This window comes from Lepisma saccharinum, chromosome 27 (assembly GCF_977018435.1).
Source record: "Lepisma saccharinum chromosome 27, izLepSacc3.1, whole genome shotgun sequence".
NCBI classification, from domain to species: domain Eukaryota; kingdom Metazoa; phylum Arthropoda; class Insecta; order Zygentoma; family Lepismatidae; genus Lepisma; species Lepisma saccharinum.
In genome coordinates, this window is record NC_139255.1 from 12,658,374 (window position 1) to 12,677,507 (window position 19,134).

The window sequence follows — 19,134 nt, forward strand, 5'->3', positions numbered from 1 at the left end:
CATGTACAATCAGGCAGTGAGCATTGTCAGTTGCGGCCCATGTCTATGTGTGGAGTACCAAAAGTTGTCGGTGCAGAGTATGCTGTTGTGTATGACCAAGGTTGAAATGAACACCATTATATGCACTGACCTAAAACATGTTTACAATGGTAGAACAGCGATTGTGGATCCAAATCCAGGTGACCCGTGGCTAAAATGCACGAGAATGTCAGGAAGACTTGCATGAAGCCTGTAGCAACAATACCTAGCCGTATCTGATGGTTGGGCAATGTGTAAGTTCATTTCTTGAGGATGTTGGGATGTGTCAGTGAGAACAACCTCAACATGAGGACAATGGAATCATGTTGGGTTCCCCATATTGTCACCCCAAACGACAATACTCAATGCCTGATAGCACATGTACGGTGTTATCACCTCTTCCTGATAGTGTAGCAACTTTAAATTTACAGCCCACGTATCAGTTATATTTTTGTATTACAATTTGGATTGCTCTTTTGAATTCTGTTCCTTCGTACTCTTTTTGTATTCTCCTCATGCATGCTTTTTTTTCTTTTTCTGCCCTCAGTGTAGAGGTGCTATCTGGCATGCGTTGCTCATTTGTCTTTTGCAGCTGAAACATTACCTTCTTTCCGCTAGGGCAGACTCTGGATTGGCTGATGACCCCGGATACGTCGTTCCTTGGACATTCGTGGAACATGGAGGCCTCTCCCACTTCGGAAGGGTGTGTACATTTTGAAACACTTTCCTCATCTCCCAGCTGAGACATGCGTTATTCGGAAACAGAAAGCTTGTTCACGTTGCTTCAGGAGTGGAATACAACTCACATATATTCCCAAGATGTCTTTACGACTAACGGTTTCCACGAATATTTCGTTGCTCGTATGGATATGGAATTAAATTATGTCGTCATCACTTGTTAATCATTTGCATAGAGTTCATTGCACGAAATCACTTTAAGAATGATTCTCAGGCTTAAGTTACTACCCTAATGCACTTTCCGAGCATTATAATGAATGTTCTTTGGGCACAACTATAAACTTTCCCGATTGTAGACTAAGCAATCATCATTTTGTATATTGGTTCTGTGTAGTTTCTGAACAGGAGATTGAGGTAGCGTGGCGTGCATAAATAATACGAATGAAATTTTCCATCACGGTCCTCATTCATCTCATTCACTTTGTTTAACCCAATGTGATGTTCACGAAATGAAACAAGATGAAGATGCATCTTAATATCATGTATAATGCAAGAGAAAAGTCAGTGCCTTTAGTAGTGGACAATTTACCTCGTAATACTTATGCATCGCACTCTCCATTTTGCAGGACAAGCTGTCATACTTCTTTAGGGAAGATACAATATGTCTGAGAAATACGAAGGCGTGTTGAATAATACTTATATTTTTATCAGAGAGTTACAATTAGATATTAATAATGTATTAATAACATTCTCTCCATAGCTCAACACTTGTATTATCATGCCAATCTAAATTTCCCATCGCGTGAAAGTGGTATCTGTTTATTACACTACTAATCACTGAACACCTCAATGCTTCAAAAAATGACTTTGTGCAGAGATATGTCAATTTATGCTGTAGTTGCTGATTTTCTTTTTAAGTTAATTAGATGTAAACACATATAAATGTAACAATATGAAACACAGCAGCTATGGGTAGTTTGCAGTGGTGGCGATGCTGGATTTTCTTCTACGTCCTTCCTTTCTGCAGGGCTGTCTAGATTGAGTCTCATAAATTTTCCCTGTAGTTTTCAGTACGCAAGAGCTTTACACTTAAAAATCTCACGAGAATTCAACGACCAATTAATATGCAAGAAAAAATAATAATACTGCTTCATGTTACATAAGCTATAACGAACACTTGGTGTTCGGATTGAAATTGAAACATTTTTAATGGCCTTAAGTAATTTCATAACAGTATACAACGAAACTAAAGTATGCAATTTGAAGCCTTATTGAAAATAAGTCATGCATTACAGACATGTAGGGTTCTTGAAAACAGTGGTTGTCACAAATGGTCATTTCGTGTGCACAAAGTACAGCTACGCGATGACCAATTTTCTTTCATGTGCTCGCCAACATTTATTGATATAATAAATTATGAGTTACAATTGAAGGGCTCGAGTGTATAACATGGTAAGGGACATTTTGGTAATTTTTGAGTCACAAAGTAAAATGTGCCATCCTTCAATTTTTGAATGAAATTACCACGTAATACAATTGCATTGAACTCAGTGAAATCTTCTGAATTTGGTAAACACAATTCAAAGACAATGTATCTACAGTAACTTCCAATAACCCTTTTTCTTAATGAACTCAGAAATGACCAAAATATCACTTACCATGTTTTACACCAGAGCTCTTCAATTAAGAACGTTAGTGGCAATTTCTATGAAATATATATTCGTTAGGATTTATGATAATTAGAGGCATTGTTCTGTCTCTCCAGCTGGTGATTCAAGAAATGAACCGTATGGGGATGATCGAGGATATCTCTCACGTCTCCGTAAGGACGATCGAGGATGCCCTGGAAGTGACGCAGGCTCCTGTTATCTTCTCACACTCCTCCGCGCATGCGCTCTGCAACAATTCCAGAAACGTTCCGGATTATGTACTCAAGAAACTGGTAAGATTTTATTTTTGTACAATATCATAAACAACTGTTGTATGTTATTTGTCGCAATGTGATATACAGTACATTTTCAAGTTTGTTCATTCTATCTAACACACTTTCAGAGAGTGTTTTAAAGGTGCAAGACCGTACTTGAAGCGAGCGTACTTTTCGAATGGTCGAGCAGTTCAGTCTGAAAGTCTTGGATTGGAAGCGAAAATCTTTCGAATTGATTCATTTGAAAAATTACTACATATGCTGGCCAAGGCAGCCTGTATTATCAGAGTCTTCCTCAAACTTGAAAAGATTTTTTTTTTAGTTTTGTTTGGTTTCAAATCTGAGGACGACCATGATAGAGGCTTCAAATGTAACATTGGTAAGTGTTTTCTTTTCCTTTACTGAAATATAGACTGCCTTTGTTATCAGATGTGGTGTTATTTTCTGTCATGGAAACAAGGCTTAATGGCGTTATGATTGGTTTGGTATATTTTACTTCGCTTTTCTGACACTTGTGTCTAATCGCGGAGATGAAAATGGATGTTGACATCATGAAATTGATCTCGTGATACAAAAAACACCTATGTTCAGGCCGGGATTCGAATTCGGGACCACTGGCGTCATTCCGCCTTATGCTAACCACTTTTTCACTGAGGTTGGCTCCTTCAATTTGCACTTCGACTGCAGCGCCTATTACGGTCAGTAGATAAAGCTAAGAGCACATTGTTTCTTGCACGTTATAGACATATATTTTTACCAACAGAAATCACAGCGCATCTTAAAAAGTTTCTGTATTTACAACTCTACACAATAGAAAACTTACATCCAACGACTCGCCATCTTTCGACTTAAATAATTTCAAACAAGAGAATAACGAGCACACAAGGGAAGTACCGACTCGAATGCTCGTTTCATTGGCTCTTTTGAACTGCCATGACATGACGTCATTTCCAACAAGACTGAACTTCAAGCCTGCTTTATGGACCTTTCGCCTCTCAGTAATCAGCATTCTGAAAACGGACACTTATAAATAAGGAACTTGCTCAGTGAATGTTGGTCACTCACAAGCCCCGTCTAGTTTTCACTAAGTGCAGTGCAGGTGTATCCCGGTGTCAGGCTGGTGCGAAGAAATGACGTTCAACCAAGTTAACGGATAGAGGTGTAAAAGTTCAGAAGATTCATGTCTGTTTCCTGCTTTAAACATTCATTTTATTAGTTAGCACACACAATGCGATCAAACACCACACAGTGCTCCTCTGCAGAACGTAGTAGACACCAAACACATTACCTGACACCAAATCAACAAAGTAACGAGTCGGTGTTGCGCCTTGCAAACAATCAGACGCCTGAGTGCATATAGAGTAAAAAAGTGCAGGGTACTATTATCGGATTAAAAATTATGGATACTCGAGTTTGACTCTAAAAAATAACCATAAAACCTACACAAAAACGAGTTACATCAAAATTTAACTTATTCAATTCTCCGTTAATCTATGCTAACCGGTTTTTTTTTTCGAGCATATCTTATCGTCGTGAGAACAAGAAAAGGGCTGTTCTATTCTAGTTTTGAAAACGATCACTCTCTTTGTAATTCTATAAATCAAAACGGCTTGTCCGATCGTTATGAAATTCTAGTACTGTGAAGGCAGAAAGGCGTTAAACACAACCCTTTATTTTTAGATTTTTACAAGTTTTCAAAAGAAGGTTAATATCGAATTTGAGAAACAAATTCTTCTTAGAATTGGGTAGTCCCACAAATACAATATTGGTCTTTTATTGAAGCTCCTTGCATCTGTTTTTAAAATTCACTATCATTGTTAATTAACATTCCGAAAACGAGTTTACACAAATTTTTATTCAACAGAGTAAATATGTACGTGGAACGTTGCAACACCGCACGGAATGACTAGCAGTGACAGCCCGCTGTTTCCACGGTTCAACGGACATCTCTGTATGCCTTGTTGCCACGTCCCGCGTACAGCTTTACTCCGTTGTGTAAATATCTCTATAACATAGGTTTGATATTGAAAATTTGCTATTAAAATCGACTTATAGCTGTAGAGTTAGTCAACATACATAACGCTTTGTGTATTTCAGGAATTACTTTTTGCATTTTAATTGCCGGTGCTGAACATCTATTTCATATAAAACATTTATTATCAAATCGGTAAAAAACATTTTATTAAAGAAAATATTCAACGATACATATACATATTTATAACAGTGAAGGCACAGTGGAAAGTGATTCGGATCCTATTTTGAGTTACAAGTCCAGTCCTGATTAGTCAAAGGCAGAAAACCCATTATCAACGGTCAACACGGCTCAGTTCGGCTCAGCACGGATGAACGTTGCCAATTTTTTTTTAAGGAAATGAAAGGGGCAAATTACCCACGAGGACAAGTTTCAGATCTCTTCTTCTCGTTTCACCTTGCACACTAGCAGAGCCGACGAGATGCCTACCCGAGCATTAAAACGAGTCGTGGCAGTACGTTTCAAAATAATTGGACCTCCGGAGCAGTTATTTTGTTTAATGCCTTGTTGTGTGACAGAATGAGCAGGAAAAGTGAAAATAAAACTTTTTAATATGTATTCCATTACTGTATGATTCCTCACATAAAAGTTCAACATGTTCCCCCCTCTTCACAAATGTATCATGTACCTAATCGCTGTCTCAGTTTGTAGCGTTTCTGTTGCTCCTTTCCCCGCACTTCCTCCTCCTCACAAGTTGCAACTATGAACTCTCCATTGCAACATCTGAATGGTTCTGTGCATACCTGCCATTCATAATGTTTTTTCTTGTTGAATGTGGACTTAAAACAAACTTCGATAAACTGTCACAGTTCTCCACACAATAAAGGCTGATATTTGCAGGAATTATCTTTCCATTTCAACAAAATCTGGTTGTATGATATTGAAATTATTTCCCCGTTGCAGGCAATGAACGGCGGAATAGTAATGGTGAGTTTTTTCAACAAATTTCTCAGCTGCCGATCCACTGCCACGCTGCACGACGTAATAGGTGAGTACACAGGAATTTCTACAAAAAAGATAATTTTAATTTAGATATTCGTACTAATTATGTTATGCATACGTGTGTAAGTGCGCGCGCGCGAGCGTGTGCGTGTGCCATTTATTGTCTTTATATTTTTGTAAAACATGCAATTATTGCTTATGTGTAAATAAATAATGTACTGTCTCCATAAAATTATATGGAAATTATGAGAAGCCATCATGAAGTAGTGTGGCAAAACTTGGAAAGCATATATAAATAAAACTGATGAAAATCGGTATTTTCAAAATTGCGTAACCTTATACTAGTTTATATCATTAATGGATATTGTTTACAACATGAGAATGTTGAATGAGAGCGGTTGGAACCCGTTACATAGACTAACTGCTGTCTAGTGATATTTGATTGATATAGTTAATTTATTTATTTGTATGTATGATCTATATAATAATATGTGTACTTCTGTATCCATTTAATAATATTTAACAATTTTATGGCAATGTAGTTGTATTATGTGGTATAGGGTACAATTGAATTGTAGGTCCGGAAAAAGGATGGTGAAAGATGTCATTGTGTTCATAGTGTTTCTCACTAGGAACGTAAAATAAAGTCTATTTCCTTGTCAAATAATTCAAAATAAAACATCGCCCTCCTTGGGAATGTGTTTCCTTCCCCCGGAAGAAAGTTTTGATACACTCACGAATAAAGTTGCATACGATCTTCTACAATACAACACATTGGATTTGATATTGAGCTACCATTTATCTTGTGTGCAAGATGTATCACTGTTATGCTTACGTGAAGGTTCTCAGCTGAGATCCGAATTTAAAATATAACACTATCATCTTGTTCATCTTGTTGTCATATGGAAGTGTTAATCGCATGGTTTGGGTTTACAATTTTTATGAAAACAAAGGAAATCCTCGAATAGCACGTTTTACAAAATTGTGGGTGTAATTAAAAATGTTGTGTGAAATTTGACAAATACAACTTACTTTTTGCAACATACTCTTTGTTGTATATTGCACGGTTGCTTGGGTCTTACTTTAAACTCTAGGTCTAGCATCGATCAGGCTATATGCGTATAAATTTGCTTTGAAACATTTTTTAAATAATTTTATTGGATAGGAATCATATATATCAATACAGGATTATCCCAAAATAATCTTACATCTCATATGTGTGCGCGCACACAACACACACACACACAAACCCATGTACACACACATGCACAAAGAGAGAGGGAGATGTTTTGAATCTCTTTCCGCTTTCCCCTCTGAAAATTTTGTCTATTTCCAATACAGGTCTCATGTGTAGTCAAGCATGTAGGTCAGTCATTATTGTGGTAATGTATGCTAACCTAATTGATCTGCCGACAGGTCATTCCTGCTCACGTTATTGTTTCCCTCCCGCTTTCTAAATACTTCGGTGACTTGGCGTTTCTTGCTTCCCTTCTTTATCTTGGCTATCTTCATCCCAATATCCGAAAACTTTCATCCTTTCATGTCCCACCGTCCTCACACCAATATCCCTCTCCTATGATAATATACGGCAGTCGCGTTCCGATTCTCATAATAAAGTCATCCTTCTTCGTTATTTTCCACTGCTTCTCGCATTCCTTCTTTTTTCCTTTCTGGAATCTTTGAACTCTTCAATCTACTCGCGTAAAACACAGACTTTGTGTTTTCCCACGTCTCATATTTCTTGATATCCAGGTTGGAAGGTTCGTTGCATTTCCCTCTGTTTCTTAAATCTCCTCAACCCCAAAGGAGCCTTGACTTCGCCCTGGCGCTCTTCCAAGATCCTAAAGATGGCTGCGAAATATGGAAATGGAGAACCTACAGTCTGCATTGACCGTCGTCGAACCGACAGTTCCAAGTTCGTAACTTGATCTGGAACAAAATACAGTAAAATCTCGAAAAAGCGTCAAATGTGCTTTTTCAAATTTCCTAAAGAAGCGGTGTAATTTATTGATAATTCGGACAATGCACACTTAATAATAAGGATATTTATATTAAAGCTTGATAATTAATGACCGTGGACCGTCGGTGAACTGGAATTCTAAGCTCAAATATATTGTAACCAGGGTTGTTAAGAGTCCAGAGATATTAAATAAATTCAATTCAGGTCCAGGCAGGGAAATCAGCAAGCGTATATGGGTTCTTAATCGTAAACAACCTTTTTATCTGTAAAGTATTTAAAATCGGTCGAAGAAACATTTTTTCCGGATCAATTTAAATACGGTCCTGGAACCTTTCCCGGATAGTTTAAATAGGGAAGTTCCGGATTGAAATTAGACAATACGCAACTTGGTCCGAATATTTAAATTGTGCGAGAACAAGAGTTTAAGTCTTGTTACGGAACCTTATAGAACCCATTAAAATATATGTGTTTCCGGATCTTTCAGAATTCCAGTGTTGTAAATGGTCCAGGATTTGTAAGTAAATTCAATTCACGACAGGGATAGAAAATCAGCAAGCGTAAATGTGTTTTAGACCGTAAGGAACCTTTCTATGTTTAAAGTATTTCAATTCTGTCCAGGAACACTTTTTCCGGTTGAACGTAAACACGGTCCTGGAACTTTCTTTCCGGCTCAATTTAAATACAGTCCAGGAACTTTTTAAAATGAAACAATACGCAACTCTTACCGAATTTAACTTGTGCCAACGTGGCAATGATAAAAATGATAACATTATTATTATTATTAGTAGTAGTATAGCAGTACTAGCAGCAGTAGTAGTATTAGTATCAAAGACGCTATCCTCGTAAATCTTGCAAGGAAGGGACAAGTCGGTGTGTTGGACAAACAATTTGAAATATTTTTTCAACACGCTAAATTTCATATTACCTAATACTTGAAAACAAGCACACAAACTGTATTTTTGAGAGTCAGAAAATGCGTGACGAATATAATTATATTTGTACATATGGCATGTATATCTCTCATTTACAACAAATGCTTTATACATATGCAACATGGAGCGACTTAAAAAATTAAAAAAATCATATGAAAAATGTCAACAATAAATTGTATACTTAGTTAAAAATTCGTTATTAGATATAACATCATTTAAATTCCTTACATAAATCAATTTATCCACTTCATAACAAACCAACATCAAAATTGATATAAATCTCTCAAATGTGTGCTATTCTTTTCATGCATTAGAGATCAAACTGCTTAGCAAGAACACTCTGAATTGTGAAGTACATAGTTGGTCTTACTTATTTCTCTCTCTGGTATTTTACAATGCATTTCAGAAATAAATAACATTGCTCGCTTTGCATGCAAGAAAGTCTTTAAATCCGAATTATTGCAAACTGAAAATAATATTAATTTAGTAGTGCGCAGAATTCTCTCCTTTATAATGTTTTAATTTAGATTGTTGGCCGTTCCCTAACTACGGCTCTGAATATTTACGTATTTACGAAAAGAACATGAAATGTATTTTTTTTTAGCGTAAAATTTAAAATTGAGGATGGCAATTGCCTCTCTGTGCAACCCCCCTACCCCTTTGCAGGTGCCCGTGGCCGTCTGGAAGAAAAAATAAAGATATCTTGATTATCATATTGTCCTGCTACTTTTAGATCCTTCTAGCCTTGCTTTTTTTACTTCAATGTTTTCCCCCTTGCCCGAAATAGAATTTGTTTGCGACCAAGGTTAAGTAGGTAATTCCCCCTGCCCCCCTGTGGTTGCGCCAATAACTATCTTCCGTCTGCTCCAGTCTGCGGTGTCAGAACAAAAAGGGAAGTGCACGGAAATTTGAAAATCCTCTTCTGCCGCACTATCCCCATCAACGAACTGTAACATTTCTTCGCGAACTTTGGGCTCCTCAGCAAACTGTGAAATAGTACTTTATTAAACATGTTACGTGGCTCCTCTTTCAATTCTTGGCTCTTGCATACAATAACATCGGCCTCAATAAAATGCCTAACATTCGGGTGCATCACTGTAAGAGTTAATGTTTCAACACAGGTTTTGAATAGGGGGTGCGATAGAAAATTAGGGGGTGCGCCCCTGAATGTGTATAATGACTAAAATAAAAAGTTAAAATTCAAATAAATCCACGAAAAATTTATTTACAATGAAAATTAACAAAGTACAATGTATGCCACATTTTATTCTACAGATGAAATAAATTGACTTCCGAGTTAAAAAATATGACTTTAATGAATGTGGAATAGTGCTCAATACTATCATGTAATAAATGATGTTCTGAAGAAATTATAAGGATATGTTTTGAGTGACTCCTTTAATTTAGATGTTATTGAAGGATTTTAAAATTCATAAATATTTAAGGATTATTAGTCATTAATTATGTTTACAAGTATCCATGTTCGTAATCATAAATTTTAAAATTGTCCATTATCTGATGTTAGCATAGATGATACTTTACCATTTCTCTTTTACAGATCATATTAACCATATTAGAGATGTAGCCGGTGTGAACCACGTCGGGCTTGGTGCCGGATACGATGGAATTAACTTGTAAGTATAAATGAGAACTAAATAGGTAAACGTTGTAAGTGCCAAAAGAGAAAGTGTTGGGAAATCGCATCGTTCCGCACATCAGCCCGTAAGAACGTGCACACTAATGACTTCTACTTAGAGGGCTACCAGCCACATTTCGCGTTTACCGCATTATAAAGCATGGCACATTTCACAGTTTAAAGTGGAAAACTGTGTTTGAATTTTTTTGGCACTTACAGCGTTTACCAATTTTAGTCTTCGAATAATGTGCATATTGATACTAACATTGGAATGGTGGTTTTAAGGTTTACTTGTGGATAATGATGTATTTGCATGTTGTTTTAGAGTGAAGATATTTTAACACAAGATTCAATAAATACTACCTTAATACGGAATGTATTTCAATCATTAGATGAATATTATGACTGTGATGAATTCAATGAAAATAAATATGTTTATTACAGTGCCTGCTCTAAAGCAGTGCGGCAGGGCCGTAGACTGATTCATGGGGGCCCCAACGCAGATTACTCAAGTGAGCCACCCCCCCCCCCCCCCCAGTTACAGCTATTGTAGTAGCTGGATCTACAAGTATAAAAATGAGTAATTTTAGCATAAGGGGTGGTGAACAAATATAATTCTCTTGATTATGATTGAGATATGTTTATTTGTTACTGACAATAGCTAGAGACGAATAATAAGATTGTGTATTTAAAAACTAATAAAATAAATACTGTGAAAAAAAACACAAGCTTTACTGATTAACAAATTAAGAGTAATGATTAATTACAATGACTACATTATTTATTAATTTACTTTCAGTTACCCCCACTCCCCTATACTCCTTGATGGCATAGTGCTATGCACAGGGGAGCACTTTACCTTTTTCTTACCTTTATTTTCATTTACAATTTTAGGTGTAACACTTAAATGATTTCTTTCTTGATTTTTTGTCTCGAAAAGCATTGTTTACTTTGTTAAAATAGACTTTTCGGGCTCTATGATTTTCAATTGAAAGTAAATCCAGAACACTAGAATGTTACTGACCAATAGTACTGTGTAAATAGGTTGATATAACTTTCAATTTAGAAAACAACCTTTTCGCTTTCCTACTTTGACAGGGACTGTAAGAGCGTTTTCACACACCCTCTGACACCGATATCGTCAGCATCAAAAACCAACTGGGGTATAACACAGCTGCACACATGGCTCTACACGATACATTTTTTTAAACAACCACCGACAGGTTGGTGTGGGGGTGGGAGCTCGGCAAACCGGCAGTTGGGCTAACCCCTGCCGCCCCTCAGATAGTTAAAAAAAGTGAACACACCCACTTCCCAGCTGTATTAAGGAAGAAGTTGCTTTGTAAATTGGAGGCAGGAGCCATCAGTGTTTTCAGCCTGTGTCGATTACCAACGTATCGGCGAGAACCTCAATTTTATTTGTGCGTGTTTAAAATAAATATCAGTGTCCGTGTTGATTGATTGATTGATTTGATTTATTTTACTTCGCTTTTTGTGCCACCTTTGACTAATTTGCGAAGATGGGGATGAGTGATGAAATTGATGAATGGACACTCACAAACCACCTTTGCCTAGGCCAAGATTCGAACCCGGGACCCCTGGCGTGGTAGCGCGATGTGCTAACCATTCTGCCACGGGGCCCGGCCTATGTCCGTATCGTCGCTGATAACAATATCAGCGCTTGTGAATGCGCTCTTAGGGACGTGAAACAAGCCACGAATATATCAGGAAAACTGGAAGTTAATGAAGTGTGTTGTGTCACAGTGAAATCAGCAAGCTCTTTCATATAATCCATATCCTTTATATTTTATTTGAAAGAACTAGGATGCTATGTGTGACTGAATAAAGGTTTGCAAATATTTTTGCAATTTTGCCAGGTTCGTTTCAAAGCTACTTGACAAAAATAAGGTTGTATCACTTTCTGTGTGTATGCCTTTAAAACGATTGTCCATTTGTGAGCAAATTGTGGCTGTCATCGTGTAAAATGTTTATACTTTGAACCAGCTCTCTCGGTTGGTAAGTCTTAGGTCCTGACAGAGTTCATCCAATCAAAGTGCTTCTCTATCTTTTTGATTATTTTGTCAGAGAAATCACTTGAAATCCTCCATTTGACACATATTTTGATCACTTCTACAAATGATTCAATGAACCCCATTTCTAAGAGAACGTTCCCTAACAGATCATATGCAGCCATAATATCAACAAATTCTGCTTGAAATGATTAAGAAGTAATATTTATCTGCTCCAAGACTTTACGTTGAATAGTTAATAATAAAATGAAACTGAAAGATTCAATTTTCTCCTTATCGCCAAGTGCCTCACATCTTTCACTTGGCTTCATACTTGTTACTATAATATAAAATAAGACTTTCAGAACATCACAAAACTTTTCTTTAGGAGCATACACAGCTTCCTATCTTCCAGCCCTCGTGTTGGATTAAGCGTTTGGAGACTTGTGGTTTGGATTATTTCATGTTCGATGTTTAACTCTTGCCATTGCACTATACTCTTAACCAAAATAATATCATATTCTGAACTACTAAAAAAAGACAGGATTAGTCCGGTTAAATTCTACAGCATCTCCAAGAAAAAAATATAAATTTTGACTAACGCAATGTAATAAGCTTGATGGACTGTTGATCATCTTTCCTAAAATTTTGAGAAAATAGAAATTTTCAAAATTAAGCAGTTAGGATCTTGGGAGAAATCCAAGTACTAAATGTAACTCCTTTATCTCGGGGGCCCTGTGGCACAGCCCTGGCTGCCCCAGCTTTGTTACGCCCCTGAATGCGGGGCGTGGGGCATATAATATTCGCGGGCTCATAACCCAAATAGATCAGATTTCTGTTCCTTAGTTTGAAGTATATGTGTCTTATATCATTGCTGCATCAATTTATATATATTTCATATATTTATCAAGAGCACAGTTTTAAAATTATTCAATCATTTCATTCTTCTGGTGCGAAGTTCATTATATTTAATTAGGAAACTGGGTGTGTGTTCAATATCAAACTGTTACTTTGACTATAAAAGTGGCAATATTTAATGATATCCAGTAACATAATTCTGTTTCTTTTTACTTTGTACTCAATTTTGACGCTGTAGTGAATTTATATTGTTTCACATAAAATAATATTGCCACACCATGATTTCCTTCGATATGTAAACAAACAATACGTATTAATTATTTTTGATGCAAATATCTATTTGGTACATGATTTCAGTAATTTTGGATAAGTTTGAATATGTCTAAAAATCTACAAATGGAGGCAGGTTATATCAGAAGCACCAGCGTCTGATAAACTCGTAAACAACCACATGCAATTATTTGCATGCAGCGCAAGGTCCCTTGACGCTTTAGGTCTCGACTTGCCACCCCCTAGGATGGGCTCTGGTTCAGTAATACAAGTTTTAGTGTAGTTTGATATAAATTATCTTGATTTCGTAGTAAATTAAACCTGCACAAGTCTTGAAACAGACATCACTCTTAAAATGGTGTTTTGCAATCCACAGGACACACTCACTTGAGAATGTTACCTTAGTAGCCCATAACAATAGACTTTCTACGTTTTCGAAGACCACCAGGAATCCACAGGCCTGAAGTAACATAAAAGAGTTCGATTCCTGGTGGCAGCATCTTCCACGGTGGTTTCATTCCCTCTCTAAAACCCATGTCCAGTCCCGACTACCCTATAATACGTGTATAGCCTCACCACTCACTCACATGAAAGATCTCCATGAAGACACTACGACTTCAAAAAAATGCTCCATTACGACCCTCATGAAATTTTCTGGAAACACCGGGGAAATTAAAAACAATCACTCACTTAGCCCTTTTTAAAAGGTGATTATGATCTTTTTTCAAGTACTTAGCAACGTCCGGTTTCATGGGCATTTTTTGCTCACATTGTTTCATTCATTCTCCATTGTCCCTACATTGTTTCTCACAGATCAATAACGCACAGATGAATCAAATGCTGGTTAGAATGAGTGATATCTACATAAGGAGATTCAGTCCAGTTATAAATATTGGTACTCAATACGAAAATATCTAGTGTACTTCGTGGATGTTTTCATGAAATGTTTAGAGGTATAACAAACAATTCTTTCGATTTTACCGTTTTTGTTTTAAACAATGGAAACGGACGTTGCTAGGGAACTTAAGGAAAGTTTATTTTCTCCCCGAAAAATACAGTAAGTACAAGGGTTGATCAAATGAAAAGGTACGAAACGTCGTAACAACGGAATCATTTATATAATACCGATGCCGCGATGGGAGAAAGTAGCGTGATATGTAGGGGTGAGATTGGAGTCGCCATGCGGCATCGGAGCATGCAGGGGAACGCGCATGCGAAGGAGAGAGCAGAAGCTCCGATACAGAGCGCCGTCCAAGTGACGCGGCAGTGCGTGTTCGGACAGGATGGCGTTAACATTGGCAAATTCGACTGTTGAGGAGCAGCGAGGCGTTATCCGTTTTCTGACAGCGGAAGGTGTTAAACCGGCCGATATTCATCGCCGGATGGTGAACGTTTACGTGGAAGACGAACGACCGGTTCTGCTCACGGAGGGTGTGGTTCTGCTCCATGACAAAGCACGTCCACACGTCTCCAGGGTCACACACACGGAACTGGCCAGGTTCAAGTGGGAGCAGATAGACCATCCGCCCTACAGTCCGGACTCATCCCCCTGTGACTTCCATGTGTTTGGTCCCCTGAAAAAGCATCTCGAAGGAAAGCGCTTCACCTCGGACGATGAACTCAAGGACGCTGTGAAGGACTGGGTCGCGTCACGGCCAAAGGAATTCTGGGAAAAAGGAATCATTCGGCTCGTTCATCAATGGGATCAATCTTCTCCGGCCTATGGAGGATACTTTGAATAAAGTATTCATTTACACCGACAGTGTTGTTTTGTACCTTTTCATTTGATCAACCCTTGTAAGTTACAGCCTACTTGAATTTTCGTATTTCAAATGCATGAGCGCCAAAATTTATTACAGAGGCAAGGTAGGAAGTGGCGAAGAATGACTAAAAGCCATGTTTCTTAAATTAGGTTTAAAAATGTTTAAAATGACAATAGAAGTAAATATTGCTTCTCCAATTTAGTGTCGCTATTGAACTCATATTCATAAAACATCTAACTAACTATTTCGAAATGGATATTACGTACCCAGTTTATTATTAACAAAATATACAATAATATTTTATATATTTGTACAATATTGGAGCTCGTACACATTAATATATGTTCTAAACTTTTCAAATTAGCGAAAGTACTTACTCGATTTCCTTCCCCAACAATACATACCCATATTTTCAAAGATATTAAGAGCATTGATTAACCCAAAACGAGCTCGAAGGTCATGTCAGCAATACAAGATGTGACCATAGGCCACGTTGAAAGTGGGCGACTTTGAGTATAAAGTGGTCCGTAACAAACATTTACCTTGCCGATTGGCCTCTTTGATAATGAAATGAAATTCACACAAACAGATTTCATAACATAAACGAACCTGTTAGGAATTCTATACAATAAACAATATGTACAATATAATGAAAAATAACATACGTATTTATCTAATAACTGGTCTGTTGAAACTCTAAGTGAAAATTATGTCACCAACTGACTCGTCTGCATTGCATTGCAGCACTCCAGCCAGTTTGGAGGACGTCTTCAGCTACCCAATGCTCCTGGCAGAGCTGGCCAGAGATCGCAAATGGAACTCGGATGACATAAAGAAACTGGCTGGAGGAAACTTGGTCAGGGTCTTCACGGAAGTAGAGAAGTGTTTTGATTGTATCACGTGAAGTTATGACAGAGTGAGAATAGTGAGAACTTAAATCAGGATGTGCAAGCGCCCACCCAAAAATATTCAAGAAATATTAATAAGTATTTAGGAAAAGAGGAATGTATGAAAAAATATATTCTTGTCTTGTCTATTGTCTATTTGTCTTACGAATATTGTTGATACGAGAAAGGCTCACAATGTCACCCTGTACCAGGGACGTCGTTAGGGGGGGGCTGGGGGGGGGCTTTGGCCCCGGCAGTTGTAACTCCGGCACCCGCAAACAAAATTTTGATCGATTAAAAATTATCCTAAATTAATACTACATATTATTTTCTGGTAAATTTGTAGCAGAGTTGGAAACACTGTTCCGAAGAAAATCTTCGGAAGCAAATGTAGGACAGCAAAATTCCACCCTTTCCTTGCTTACCAGATTATAACCAAGGTCATAAAATCTGCCTGCTTAGAGGTTATTACCCTTGCCCTAAGTTCCTGGAAACCAGAGATCCGACCCTTTTGTTGCAAATGACCCTTCCAATACAGATGGAATCAAAGACTCCGCCGTGGCCGAGCGGTCAACAGTAGGTGGTCGAGCGACATAGGCTATGGAGAGAGTTCTCCAGTACTGACATTGTTCTGAGATTGAAAATTGCTGTATGCTTCAGCTTCAGAGCCACAGATTAGCTTTGTGTTCTTGCTTGCGAGGAAGGTCTGCTATCGGGTTTCTACGGTCACTGTGTACTTGTTCGTGTGTGGGAAGAGTTCTAGCGTTGTTGTGCATTTCCATCTTGAATGGATAAATTTATCAAAACCGGATATTTTAAAACTATCTCAAAACATGTGGAAGATGACGGCAATGAAGAGGGTGTTGGTCCAAGTTCTGACGTTCCAAAGTTAGACAAAACAAGTGAATGTACTAATGTGAAAACAATTACTGATCTTGGGGTAAATAATCCTAGGCAACCACTTTTGCAAAACTATCCAAATACTACGTTCGGAAAGCGAAAGCGGTCATTTCAAAAACACTGTTTTGCATCTGCGCCGTGGCTAGAATATAGTGTGGAACTTGACACATGCTTTTGTTTTCCATGCCGTAAATTTGGCACAGATTCAGGATATGCAGAATCAAGTTTCAGGAAAATAGGGATTCACAACTGGAAGAAACCAGGTGAAAAAATTAAGGAAAACGGAGGAACGTCCTATCATCTAAAATGCATGGAACTGTGGGCGAATTACAAAGTGAGTACCAATCAGTTTTGTAAAACAATTATATGAGTGTGTGTGTGTGTGTGTGTTCGTAGTTTAACTTAAATAATGAAATATGTATATGTCTGTATATCGAGTGTTCAAATTGAAAAAATGCTGAGGAGAAAAGTCATATCAGTTTCCCTTTTCAAATTTTGAGATTTGTACTTAAAACATACGGACTGATGGTTCAAAGTAAATAACACAAATTTTCCAATTAATGTACAAGAGTTCAGTAATCACAGATGTCGTCTCAGTGGACTTTTATTTCATATCAGAATTATTTTTCTTAGAGGAAGGCAAATTAATCAGGAAATATTTTCTCATCAAATACATATTGTAATTTGCAAACCAACAACAGTATTAATTTTAATGTAAAATTCAGTACAGAAACTGACAATTTATATGCTGATATTAATGTAATATTTACTTGAAGTTGAAAGAAATGATTACGTCAAATTCTTAGCAATAGCAAAATATGATCGAGAATATTTAAGAGGAAAATTCTTTACCTGGTCAGGAGTTAAATTAAAAATTTCAGTTTGAACACTGGATGTACTTTGATTTTCGTTTCCTGATTTTACATTACTTTACTGACACTTCTAGCTAATGTCAAAGATATGCCTGGGTTCGATATCTAGTGGACGCACGTAGTGGTTTGGATCCAACTTTAAACTGTACGTCCAGTCCCGATTGGCCTATCTGTGCATGAAGAGGTCTTAATACAAAAACTCACGGACTCGAACTTAGATCAATTGGGGACAAAATCGTAATTCGGTAGCTAACGTGCTCAGCCACTGAGGCGGCTAGAATTCAATAGGTTTTCATTTTGGCTATTTTATCTTTTTACCTACCTCGTAGGTTAATTTTTACAAGTCGATGTGGATGGATGAATGATGGACGGATGGAAAGGTGATGGGAGCATAGACAAACAGAATGAGTCACCAATGGCTGGTGGAGGTTTGAACATGGGATCTCTGATTCCGTAGCCCTTTACGCTTACCACTTCGCCACGAACACTGGAATAAATGAAATAAGTAATGCCATTGTTTAGAATGGATGTCGGGGAGAGTGGAAGCCTAGCTAATAACAATGTACACTAATGCATTGTTGGCATTGCTAGCAGATGTTAACGGTCTACCGATACCTCACACAACGGAGAAAATATCTTTACCTATATTTGCATTGTTTTAAAAAATATATATATATAGCACTGACGAACGAAGGAACAAAGCTAATATTTATGGTGTAGAGCAGGAATTTCCGAACTTTTTCGTTTCGCAACGCCATTAGTGTTTCAAGATTTTTCCACGGCGTCCAAATCAGAATGTAGGCCTATCTAATACTTGCTTTGATTGATTGATTGATTGGATTGATGTTTTAAGTCCATTTCATGCACAATAAGGCTAATCGGAACTGGACCTACAGTTTAAAGTGGGATCCGAACCACTATGTACCTGCGCCGGGTAACGAACCCGTGACCCCTTTATTACAAGGTGGTGACTCTAACACTACGCCACCGGGGAGGCCCTATGCAACACTTGTAACGCTCTGTTAGTGTGCATAGGTTGCTTTCCTTAAGTTAAAAAATAAACATATATTTCAAATTCCGAAACATTTTTTATGTAAAATGTTCTAAATAAGAACATGTATTTGGAACAATCATATCAATGACTGAATTTCAGTGAAAATATTGGAACATCTCGCGGCGGCCCCGTACGCCTACCAGGGCGCCCCAGGGCACACTTTGGGAACCACTGGTCTAGAGATTACAATTTCTGTAAAACTGAGTCCGAGGTTTGAATCCTGAAGGAGATATTATTTTCTTTCACTATTACAATAACTGATCCCATTGTCGTCGTAATCAAAAATAGTTTAAAGTCCATTTTATGCTCAAATAGATTAATTGGAACTGGATTTATAATTTAAATTTGACTCCGACCCATTGTGCAATGTGTCTCCATCGGGACTTGAACCTGGCACTC

At 37.5% G+C, this 19,134-nt stretch overlaps 1 protein-coding gene across 1 annotated transcript in view; it reads left to right on the plus strand.

Moving 5' to 3' along the window:
• The window catches only part of LOC145979968 (dipeptidase 1-like), a 109,059-nt gene extending 93,133 nt beyond the window's left edge, over nt 1-15,926 (plus strand). The window contains exons 3-7 of the mRNA XM_083112906.1: nt 637-721; nt 2,462-2,638; nt 5,556-5,640; nt 10,045-10,120; nt 15,767-15,926. Coding sequence (XP_082969032.1) covers nt 637-721; nt 2,462-2,638; nt 5,556-5,640; nt 10,045-10,120; nt 15,767-15,926 — 583 coding nt within the window. The remainder of the gene's footprint in view (nt 1-636; nt 722-2,461; nt 2,639-5,555; nt 5,641-10,044; nt 10,121-15,766) is intronic.
• Nucleotides 15,927-19,134: the final 3,208 nt, after the last annotated feature.